The sequence below is a fragment of the Lacerta agilis genome, chromosome 15, assembly GCF_009819535.1.
Source record: "Lacerta agilis isolate rLacAgi1 chromosome 15, rLacAgi1.pri, whole genome shotgun sequence".
NCBI classification, from domain to species: Eukaryota; Metazoa; Chordata; class Lepidosauria; order Squamata; family Lacertidae; genus Lacerta; species Lacerta agilis.
In genome coordinates, this window is record NC_046326.1 from 23,955,963 (window position 1) to 23,968,132 (window position 12,170).

The 12,170-nt window shown below is 45.4% G+C and overlaps 1 protein-coding gene across 7 annotated transcripts in view; it reads left to right on the forward strand.

Annotated features, from left to right (window-relative positions):
• IGSF9B (immunoglobulin superfamily member 9B) overlaps window positions 1–12,170 on the forward strand; it is a 125,743-nt gene that overhangs the window by 93,643 nt on the left and 19,930 nt on the right. For 6 of the 7 annotated variants that reach the window (XR_004427957.1, XM_033171740.1, XM_033171744.1 and 3 more), the window contains exons 11-16: window positions 68–218; window positions 3,155–3,278; window positions 8,847–9,022; window positions 9,630–9,856; window positions 11,091–11,175; window positions 11,959–12,120. Coding sequence is in view for 6 of the 7 variants with exons in the window: in XM_033171740.1 (XP_033027631.1) it covers window positions 68–218; window positions 3,155–3,278; window positions 8,847–9,022; window positions 9,630–9,856; window positions 11,091–11,175; window positions 11,959–12,120 (925 nt within the window). In the remaining variant the exon portion in view is untranslated. The remainder of the gene's footprint in view (window positions 1–67; window positions 219–3,154; window positions 3,279–8,846; window positions 9,023–9,629; window positions 9,857–11,090; window positions 11,176–11,958; window positions 12,121–12,170) is intronic. The other variant, XM_033171741.1, reaches the window with a different exon arrangement.

Consider the following 12,170-nt stretch of genomic DNA (forward strand, 5'->3'; position numbering starts at 1 on the left):
AGTTGTGTTTTTTTCTTTCTTTATTTCTCCTTCCTTTCCCCTGTGCTTTCTCTGTTGTTTGACCAAGGTAGGGAAGCCCAGTAGAAGCAAGCACAACACCCTTCCAAGTGGCAGCCTCCAGTTCCGATCTCTCAGTAAGGATGACCACGGAGAGTGGGAATGTGTCGCTACCAACATAGTCACAAGCATAACTGCTAGCACTCATCTGACTGTCATCGGTAGGTATGGGAATGGATTGGAAGTGTTCATGGGCATGGCCAAGGCATCAAACGGGGGATGCCATGGATGTTTGTGGTTTTTCTTCTCCTGGAGTGAAAAATGTTGTATTTGCTATTGCGGATAATGGTCCCGAGGAAGCAACCATTTGCAAATAGTTCTCACTGTGCTGTGGGGAGGAAAAAACAATCAGCATGAGCAGTTGCACTGTAAAACCAGCAGTACAATGGTGGTTCAGAATTGCGAGAATTAGACTCTAGTTCCCATTTAGCAAAGCTTTGTGGAAGACAGTCCTGGGTCATTCGACCTGTTAATTAGCTGTCTTTTGCCCTCTTATAAAAACTATGCAAGACACTCTCTTTTAAAGAGCAAATAGCTTTTACTTAGTGTACTTGCAGTTGCAGAATAAATATACAACACAGGTAGGTGATACATAGGTTGCTAAAACATCTTACATACAGTCGTACCTCGTGTTGCGTTTGCTGCAGGTTGCGAACAGTGCGCGTTACTTCCGGGTTTCGCCGCGCACGCACACACAAAAGCGCTCTGCGTGGTCTGCGCATGCGCAGAAGCATGATATCGCCGCTTGGGTTGTGGACTTTTTGGGGTGCAAACGGCACCCCGGAACGGATCATGCCCGCAACCTGAGGTACCACTTTAGATTAAATTCCTACAGACGAACTCTGACTCTGAGGCAGACACCAGCACAACACAGCATACCTGCTGGTCTAACTGTTAAGACTGTTCAACTAACTGCCATAACGGTACCAACTGCCATAACTGCCACAGAGCATATGACATCACAGAGTTCTGCAGCTCTTGCAATTAACCCTTTACATACACATTATGGATAGTAACATTTCACAAGAATGACCTGCGAGAAATAGTCAGATAACAGTGTGTAATAGTGTGGTTTGCAATATAAAATATAAAATAATAAAACACCAGTGCTCAAATTACAGTGCTCGAAATACATTTCATGGCAGCCCCTTAAAGGTGCAATTTTTTTACAGGTTTTTTTTTGGGGGGGGGGAATGATTAGGCTAAAATTGAAGGAGTCAGGAAGGGGACCTTGTGGGTTTTAATAAGGATCCCCCTTCCCTTTTCTCAACCATTGGAGCACTGTTTTTAAGTGGTGACTGAATTGCAGTAGTTGTGAAATAGCCTTGCCTGTGCTTCTTGAACCTTGGAACTGTAACAGTTTGGGAACCGCCCCAAATCTGATGGGTCTGAAAAAAGCAGATCTGCTTTTGTGGACAAATCTCTTGAGCAGATGATGGTGGTATCCAGGAAGATGGAAATATCTGTAATAAGGAATGTAGTTCTCTCTTGACCGTTGCAGTTGAAAAGGGTAGGAAGAGAAATGTTGAACAAAATCCTAATGAGAGGTTACAAACAAACAGGACAGGATGTCTGAATGTTGGTGGCGAGGAGGAGAATGGAATAGAGTCAGCTGAGGAGGAGGAGGAGTGGCTCATAGCTGGATTCCTAGATAGAACACAGCTGATATTGTCTCCAGTATAGGAAAATAATGGATTAGGAGAAGGCATGCTGGGAATGAAGGGTATGTGGAGAAAGGAGAAGTGCTCATGGGAATAGTAATGGAGGCTGATCTCCATATTTAGAAAGTCTGGCCTCTGTGTGTATGAAGAAGATACCCAGTTTTGGATCCAATCTGGAGGACAAGTAAAATTCCCAGATACTGATATTTATTTCAAAATAGCCAACTAGCCAAGGTCTGGTGGCACCACCAGATTCATAAAGGCTTCTAGGTGATGCAAAATTGATCCAGCGCTGGGGATAGATAAACAGGGAAGAATGATGGAGTCTTATTTTAGAATCAGGGTTCCTCATGAATTCAAGGGCTTTTTTTTGTTTTGCAACATCTGCATAGTGTTGTTGGCATTAAAATGCCAGTATGTACCCCCACCCATCTAATCCTTATTTACTATTTCTGGGGGAAATCTGATAAGTTTCTTTAGAAGACAGCAGATATCACCTGTTAGTGCTATCTCAGTGACCTCATCTGGCAGCATGTTTTCTTGAAAGTTTTACATGAGATAAAAGAAATTACTGTTCTTCCACCTTTGAATGAAAAAATGCCAATCCATCACCCTGTGTTTTGGGTTGAGTGCTGTTCCCCCAACTTCTCCTTGCCTCTCTTTCCAATGATTTCATTGTGTGGACTTTTCAACTGTCCCATCTGTTTGCTCTAGGAGTCAAAATGCTTGAGCCTACAGCCAGCAGAGTGGCTAATGGATAATTGGAGGGAGGTGATGTGCTTCTCTGTGTCAAGGGAAGCTCATATTTCTTGGATGATCTCTGTGGCAAATGCCATGTCTGAGTCATAGATGGTTCCCAGGAAGAGAAGATCATTTTTTCCCTTTTAATTTCATGCTCCAATGAACCTGTTGCTAAAATCTGCCCTTTAATTCTTTTTTTTATTTTTTAAAATTTATTTTGGCTATCTCCTTAGATCGGTTTGAAGAGGAAGAAAAAGAGCATCCTTTCTTGATGGTTGGAGGAAGTTTCTCACCTGTAAAGGATGTGCCTAGAGGCATATTGCTTCAGCCTCAATATTTGTCAGGGCCTAGCAGGATTCGGGCCCCCGATTACTCATGCTCTGTGCCTTCCTCTATTGCTTTTACCTGGTTGTAAAATTTCCTTGAGTTGTGATGGTACCTCTTGCATGCTTGGTGCAAGTGGTGCTGGTCTGGCTTGCAAATGGTGCTTGTCTGGCCACACCCACCATTGCCATGTGGCCCTTGGGAGATTTCCCATGCAGGAATGTGGCCTTCAGGCTGAGAAAGATTTCCCACCCCTGTTTTAAAAAATAACTTTATAGTTTGATATGCAACATTTTTTACCCTAACCATTTCCCCTCACCGTCTTAAACAGTTTCATTCTTTTTTCTCTCTCCCCTCTTCCTTGTTTTCAGGCACAAGCCCCCATGCCCCGGGCAACGTGCGCATCGCTGTTTCCATGACCTCTGCCAATGTTTCCTGGGAGCCTGGCTATGATGGTGGATATGAACAGACATTCTCAGTTTGGTACGGCCCTCTGTGAGTCATCCCAGCATGCTTTGCTCTCTGCTTCTTTTCTTTCTCACTCGGCCAGAACTCGGAGTAGGAAGGGGCCTTGCCCTTCTCAGGCTGGAGTTTCCCCAAACAGCTAGTTGTTAGCTTGAATGCCAATCACTCTAAGCGAGCCAGCAAGGGTGTCAGGTGTACCCAATACTTCTTTTCCAAAGAGGAAGATTAGGACAGAATAGGGTTTTCTCCACCCCTCTCAGCAGTGCCTATATCCACTACTGCGAGGCTGTTCATGTGCTTTGTTGAATACATTTATCTCTTCTCTATAATGGAACTCAAGGTGTTGTAGGTGGGTTTCTGGGCACTGACCAGGCCCAGACTTCCTGAGGTGCAAACCAGAGGTGACATCAAACATCTGATTGGCCCTTGTGTGCCTAGTTTTTTGTTTTACCAAATAGCAGCCAAAGTGGGGAGCAGGGGCCATTTTGAGCAGAACTCCAGCATTGGGGGAAGGGGGTGTTGGCACTTTGTCCCCACTGCTATCATACTCTTGATTCCCCCCTCCAGCTGCTCTTTGACAGTTTTCCTCCCGCTCTTGTGGACCCCCAATGAAGCTGAATGTTGGAAAACTCAGGACTGATAAAATAATGCCCTACTTCACGCAGCAGATAGTTAAACTATGGAACTTGCTGCCACATAGCTTGTGTCTCATGAAGTTGAATGCAACCTGCCAGTCATATATTCATGGTTTTTTGTTACGTATATAGGCAGAAATCAAAATCAAGTGTTTCCTGTTTGATTTTGATTCCTATACAAAAGATAGGACATCCAGTTTTGTTTAAAAGTTTATATTGAGTGGTTTCTTCCATTCCATAGCTTATATTATTTTGTCATTTAGACCCCACCTTTCTTCCAAGGAGCTCAAGCTGGCATCAACTGTTCTCCCCCTCCCTGTTTTTTCCTCACATCAGTTGCTTATAGCTCATGATTTTATTCATGTTCATTATATCCCAGGTTTTGTGGGGGATAGATAGACAGATAGTAGCTACAATGCCTATCAGCATGAGCTAGCTCTGAGAGCACCAAGTTTCCAAGGAAGGGAGCATAGTTCAGAGGGTAAACTGCACATCAAGATCCCAAGTTCAGTCTCCAGAATCTCCAGTTAAACCAGTGATAGGGCACCTCTGGCCTTCCAGATGTTATTGGACTCCAACTCCTGTCAGCCCCAGCCAGCATGACCAATAGCCAGATATGGTGGGAATTGTAGTCCAACAACATCTGGATGGCCACAGGTTCCCCTGCATCAAAACTATCAGGTAGCAGCAGTTGATTTGGAAGGACCCTTCTTTGCCTGAGACCCCGGAAAGCTGTTGTCATTCTGTGCTGGTCTAGATGGGCAAATTGGTGTAGGGCAGCTGCATGCCTTCCCATTTCAAGCTCTTTGCCAGATTAGGCAGGTGCTCAGATGTTGCTGCAGCACAGCAAATTCCTTGCCTTGCGCACTGCTTGGCAGAAAGAGGCCTCCAAGCTGACTGACATTCTGTCCCTCTGTTGACTCCGAAGGGAAAGTAGAGGTGAAAGTGACCTGCATTTCTCATCACAAATCCTTGGGGATCTTCTCCCCACCCTTTCTTATCCTCTTCGTCTTCTCCCTCCACTTAATGGTCCAAGCTGACCAGCTTGGGGGTGAGGATGGTGGGTTGCTGATGGAGTAGAGATTGGCTAAGTGCTTCCCCATCATAAAATCTACTTGGCTTCCTGAAGAGGATAAAGGTAGCACTCGAGAAAGTGAGGGTTATATGATTATGTAAAGAAACAAACTGAGAGAAGGAAGGAAGGAAGGAAGGAAGGAAGGAAGGAAGGAAGGAAGGAAGGAGAGAGATGGGAGATGGGGGTGGGATGAAGGAAAAGGGTGTTGTGGTGGGTGGAGGAACACAGATCAATCAAGGGAATAGGCTTAGAGTACAAAATTTATGCAGCTGCCTCTGTGATTAAAATATCATTGCGAAGGAACGATTAAACCATCTTCCCTCTGTGAGCTGCGTCTCACCTTGGAGAGGAACAGCCAGATTCTTTGGCTTGGGTCTGTGCAAGGAGTCCCCAGGGGTGCAGGAAAGGAGCATAGGAATCTGTGGCAGATGCTTCTGCATTAAGCCAGCTCTGTGGATACAAGATGCTTCCATTTTTGGAAGGTTCCCAAGGCAAAGAGTAGCATCCCCAAAGAGCCAATGTGATGTAATGGTTAGAGGGTTAGACTAGGATCTGGGAGTCCAGGGTTCAAATCCCCTACTCAGCCAGGAAGCTTGCTACTGTGAGACCCTGGGCTGGGGGGCAGTCACTGTCTCTTAGCCTAGCCTATCTCACAGGGTTGTTGGGAGGATAAAATGAAGAGGTGGGGAGAGCTATATCCATCATCTTGAGCTCTTTGGAGGAAAGGTGGGATCTAAATGTAATAAAAAATGATAAACATTTTTTCCCTCTCCAGGGAACCTGTTCCATGCTGACTCACCTGCTGAAGAAGCCCTGCATTTCTTTTGCAGGGATCCCGGTGCCCTCGCAGAGGATTCTAGGGCATGCTTGTTTCATGCAGGTCCCTGGTTGGGTCTGTTGAGCGTCTTCATGGCCCTGCGTGAACTGAGCACAACCTAAAACATTCCCAGTGCCCTTCCAACATCTGGCATTGCAGGGGGAGATTGCAAATGACAGACAAGCTGTCTTTCACCATTATTGATTCCCACTCTGCAGAGGGGTCACTAACTGAGCTTTGGGGAAGCCCAGAGTGCTCCAGGACATGGGTTCAAAGTCACTGCCCTAAGGAGTTGTTTCCTTCCATCTTTATCAAAGAGTTGCAATTTATTACCCACTGGAGCCACTTATTGGTGCCATGCTAAATTCTCCCTCCCCTTTTAATTTACATCCTGGGGTTCTCTTTCCTGCTGGACTCTTATTCATTTATTCTCCCCAAGTGAATTGCAGTTGGGTCTGGTGTTTTTTGGGTGTGTGTTGTGCAGCTTGAATGATCAGCAGCTGGATCTTCCCTTTAGGGCAAGAAATCACAACATTTTCTCGGTCTATGGTTGTATTCCAACAGGGGTAATCTATCAGAGAGAGTCTGCCAACTGTGAGCAGACATGAAGCCTGCAGTGGGGCAAAAGCAAAAAGGAGACTACCTCCTTTTTCTCTCTACCCTTGCCTCCTTTATCCCCATCCAACAGTCTGCCAGGATCTGCCAGAGGTCTGAACTGCTTGCTTGCAGAGGGCTTTCTTGATGTTAGTGGGAGGGCCTCATGCAGTTTGAGGTTTCCTGCCTGCTCCATAGGGCCTTATCCACTTCCACTGTTGTCTATGGGTTGTAATCCAAAGTCATGCTAAATTAAAGTCACTTAGTGGTATAATTGATGCACCCTTGAAATGTTTTGCCCCAGCGGAAGGCTGTCGCTCAAGAGAATGCATGAGCAGGTTGCCGGTAACTTTGTTGCATGACAAGTTGTGCAATGTATTGCACAGAGAGTTTCCACTAGCACCACTGTTGTGTTGGCATCTTCTGTTGCATAACATTAAAACTCACAGGGAATGCCAGGTATAGCCCAATATGTCTGGTGTCTTTCATGCTAGAAAGATGCTAGGGCATCTAACCCAAAGGCAAAACCACTGTTCAGAAAGGTTGGCTGCTGAAGCCACTGTGCAGATGACTGTCCAGTGGGGAGAAGAGGAATGGAGGAGGTAGCAGAGTCAGATCAGCAGAGCAGGGTAAGGATCAGAGTTCCTGCATGCAGTAGGTACTTTGCTGCATAGGCAGAACTTGCCAACAGGAGATGTTACAGAGGTACAGGAAAAGGCAGGGACCAATCACTGTGAAGAGGGGCAGACTGAAGCTGCTCGGACCTAAAAGGGACCCATGTCTTCCCAAATTGTCCTTTGGAAGGGCTCTGGTTGAACTCCAAATGTGTTGGAGGGATCCTGGCAGGCACTGCTGCCTTTACCCTATGTGCTGCTGTCCAGATGGTCCCATTGTCTAGACTTTTGTTGTGCTGCCTGGATCTTGCTCTGGCTTCACTTTAATCACATACTTGCACCTACTTCCGCCAGCAGCTTCGTTTCTGCAGAAGCAGATGCTCTCGGTGGAAGCATTACATAGGATTAGTGGTGCAAAGGAGAATTGTCAATTCAATGGGCCAACCCCATTTTGTTCCTTAAGGCAAAGGGCAAAGATGGTGGCTCCCTCAAGTTCATGTACAGAAGCTGACCAGACTGGCAGTGGAATCTTATCTCAATGCCGAACAGCAACCTCCACTGCCCTGAAGGACAGCAGGATCACTTAGGGGGTTCAAGCCTGGCCATATGGTGCAAACAGCCCTGCCCAATCCTCACTCCTCAGCATCTGCTGCCTGCAGTGACTGCCTCACTCCTCCTTATGGTAGGAACAGCCCTGGGCAATCCCCATTGCCTTCCGTTCTGTTGGCATCGGCAGGGCCTGGAATGCGACCAGAGTGAATGACATCATTTCTTGGCCATGGTCCTCATGGGGGGTGCTGCTCAGGTGAGCCTAGCCTGAAGGCAGCATTTGGCTCTGGCATTAATTTGGCAGTCCCGCTGATGACGTATGAGTCAGCCTAGCCTCCCACCTGCTTATCCGTTAGCAGAGCTAGCTCCGTGTGCCATGGAGAGGGCCGTCACTAATTAATGTTTAGATTTGCCGTGACAAATAATCAGAGGATGATGCGGCAAGAGACCCATGGGTGCAGGATGGCTGGATGAAAACATATCATTTCTGATTATTATTGTACTGTTGGGGGCTGTCATAATTTCATTAGTTTACATCCAATTGGATGGAAAGATCTGTACCCAGGTTTAGAGTGGCAAGCAAAAAACCAAATTACATCTCCCTCCTCTTTTGCTGCAATTGAAACAGATCAAGCCTTTAGAAACCCGCACACAGACCCTAGTGGTACAAAATCGCAGGACTGTGTGTGTGTGTGTGTGTGTGTGTGTATATATGTATATATATGTGTATGTATGCATGCATGTGTGTGTGTGCATGTGTGTGTACGCGCGAAGAGAGCAAGAGAAGAAAATCATTACATAAAGTGTTGGGTGCAGAATTCAACTTCCTATATGTGTCACCCTTCATTAAAATCAACAATCAGGTTTCTAGCCCATATGATGGTAAAAACAGGTTTGAAAGCTTGTGGGCAACACCTGCTGCATTTGCAGGAATCAGGGGAGTCTCTGAATAAGATCTGTGGGAAGCCAGAGGGGGTTCAGATCTCATTTCCCTCTCCTATGTAACTAGCAGGAGCAAAATAAATAATGCAAATCTGGAGTGATAATGCAAATGTGCTGGATTGAGTCTGGCCACAAAATCCAGCATTCCTTGCCATGAAATTTGAGTCATGTTGATGCAGAATTTTGTATTTAGCAGAGTCCTGGGTGTCGTTGGATCCAACCCCAAGTAGCTCCATTGTTCATTAAGGAATTATCTCTCTCTTTTTTCCTCTTTCTACACTTTTCTTTTCTCTCTCTTGTTCTCTTTTTTCTCTTTGATTTCTTCCCTCTAAAGAACCCGCCCCTTCGATTGTCTTTCTTCTATCTTGCCAGGATGAAGCGGGCACAATTTGGACCTCATGACTGGCTCTCTTTCCCAGTGCCAACTGGGCCCAGTTGGTTCCTCATGGATAATCTAGAACCGGAGACTGCCTACCAGTTCAGTGTCTTGGCCCAAAACAAGCTAGGCACGAGCTCCTTCAGTGAGGTGGTCACTGTGAATACTTTAGGTGAGACTCAGAAGAGGACCTTGATGATCCAAGGTTCCATAAACCGAAATGACAAAGCCACTTAAAAAAAGAAGAATGAATTACTAGCAGCGTCGTACCCAGTGTTATTCTGGAATTCTAAGAAACCAAAAAAAAACTTTCAAGGGTTCGCCAACTGGCTCAAAATGGTGTCTAATTGCATCCAAGCATAGACAAAAACCGTCTCATTGATCTCAGGAACTGCCAAGCAGAATTTGGTTATGACATCTTAAGAAATGGTGGGGGGGAGGCACATGGAAATTTAGTGCTGTGCTTACTCTCAGTAAAAGTAAAAGGTTGAGCCAAAGGTGTCATGGAAGAGCAGAGCTTCGAGGAAGGAGTTAAGGGGCAGCAAGATAGGTGACATAAAGCAGGTATTCTGAGGAAAACATTCTGGGCATAAGGGACAGCAAGGGTGAAACGGCAGAGCTTTTAAAGCAGAAGTGGTCAAACACTTTGGCAAATGTGCCACAATTCCAGTGTAAAACACAAGACCCATCACCGCCCCCGCAATAGGTTTCTTGCGTCTGTTTTAAAAATATTTGTTTTCCTTTCCCCTTCTATCCCAACATTTTTTTTCTGTCTTCAGCATTCCCTGTCACAACTCCAGAACCCCTGGTGCTGGTTACTCCACCAAGGTGCCTAACAGCCAATCGGACGCAGCAAGGAGTCCTATTGTCATGGCTTCCTCCAGCCAATCATAGCTTTCCGATTGACCGTTATATTATGGAGTTTCGGGTTGGAGAAAGATGGGAGATTTTAGATGACGCCATCTTGGGAAGTGACAGTGACTTCTTTGCAAAGGATTTGACTCAGGTAAGTGGATGACAGATTGAACCTACAGTGTAGTGGTCTTTCTGGGGAATCTTGGAGTGAATGAAGTGTACGAGCTTAATAGGAATTCCTTAATAAGAAGGCTAGTAATAATAGACAAGCTTCCCTAAAAGACAAATTGTCTCCCAAACTGTTTATCTTTCCTTGCAATGTTCTGCCACAGAGGAGTGTTGGGTATGTTCCAGGCTGCGCTCTGAGGACAAAAATGAGGTTCCAGGAAGCCTGAGCAACACTGCATATGAGCTTCTCTGTACATCCTAGAACAGTGTTCTTCAAGGTTGGGTCTCCAGATGTTGTTGGACTACAACTCTCATCATCCCCAGCCGGCTTAGCCAAGTGTCAGTGATGATGGGAGTTGAAGTCCAACAACATTTGAGGATCGAAGGTTGAAGAACATTATCTTTCCATCCTAGAGCATAGCCCCAAATCTTCTGTAGAAGAGGTTCTACAGAAGACTGCAAAGGGTTCCTTGGCAAATAGGCCTTTGGAGCACCAGAAATGATGCCCTAATGGTGAAAATTTCTAACACACTGCTCTTTCATTTGAGAAGAGTGGTTGATGTACTATCCATCTCTCCGAACTAGGCATGCTTCTGAAATTCTCAATCAAATCCCATTTTAAAAATTATGTATATCAAAATTTCTCCCTGGACCTGGTCTTGCTTCTGAAGTGGAACCAATGCATTAGTAATTCCTCTGTGCTCCATTTTAAAAATAATAATAATTCTCTCTATCCTCTTTTATGATGTTTAGTTTTATGTTATATATTTTTACCAGTATAAGCCACCTTGGCAGCCCTTTTGACTGTGGACAGGTGGGGTATAAATGGTATTGTGAATTCAGTTTTATGAAGCAAGTGTTAGGTAATCAAGTGATATGTGTGTGTATATGTTTGGTGTTAAATGGTCCCTAAAGAAACCCACTAAATACATTTTGGGGGCTTCATTGCTGCACTCGCTATCTCTTTTGAGACCCTGGAATACTGTTTTCTGACTTAACTACAAGTGTTGCAACCTGATGACTCTAGATACTAAAGGTGGCTAATCTCCCTGCATGTATAAAGCCAATTCCTTTGCCACCGCTGGGAAAATATACTGTTTCCAATTAAAAACTGAGTCCAACTGTTGACCACAGTTTGTGGTGACATTCATTTTTCATGACAAATGTCAGCATTGGTGTCAGGCGATGTTTGATAATGCACATATTTCATGCCATAGGACACATGGTACGAGTTCAGAGTTCTGGCTGTCATGCAAGACCTCATCAGTGAACCCAGCAACATTGCCGGTGTATCCAGCACAGGTAAGGAAGTGCTTTCTCCACCTTCCATTAAGCTTTTCCACCAGCCAAACCTAATCTGCGGAAAGGCAAGATCATCACAAGGAGTGGGTCCTTCTTGAGAATGGCCTCAGAACTGAGGAATTGTCCTGGCCCTCCCTGCCAGATGAAGGATTTGAACTCAGTTTTGTTTTTCTGCATAAAAAATTGTTTAATGCATAAATCTGAGTGATACATAGAGGGAGGGTAAGGCTCTCAATGGCTACTAGCCACAATGGCCATGCTCTACCTCCACTATTGCAGACAATAATGCTTCTGAGGAGGGGAGAGTGTTATTTTGTTTGGATCCTGCTTATGTGTTTCCCTTGGGCTTCTAGTTGGCCACTGTGAGAACAGGATGCTGGACTAGAAGTGCCCCGGCCTGATCCAGCTTAACTTGTGGTTCTCCAGATCTTGTCGGGCTATTCCTGCCACCATCCCTGACCATTGGCCATGTTGGCTGGAGCTGATGGGAGATGTAGTTCAACAACTTCTAGAGGGCCATAATGGACCTGTTAAATGTTCAAGATGCCAGAAGCCTCCCCCCCCCTCATGGAGATGTGTTTGATATGTTGACTGTTGTCAAAACCCCTTCAAAACTGCCTACCACAGCATGGCAGCATTTCCCAATGAAATCACCTCAAATGTGTGTGGTGAAGAGATAATGGAAGTAATTCCATTTGTTTATTCTTACTCTGATGGTCTCCCTGCAGAACAAGTGCCTATAGCAGTGTCTTAAGAGGCTCCCCTATTCTCTATCTCTCCCAGACATATTTCCACAGCCAGAGCTGACTGATGAAGGCTTGGCCCGGCCTGTGCTGGCTGGAATAGTTGCCACCATTTGCTTCCTCGCGGCTGCCATCCTATTCAGCACTCTAGCTGCCTGCTTCGTCAACAAGCAACGCAAACGGAAACTCAAGCGCAAAAAAGGTGAGTCTGTGCCTTGCATTTCCTGGAAAATTAAGGCAATAATCACCTAG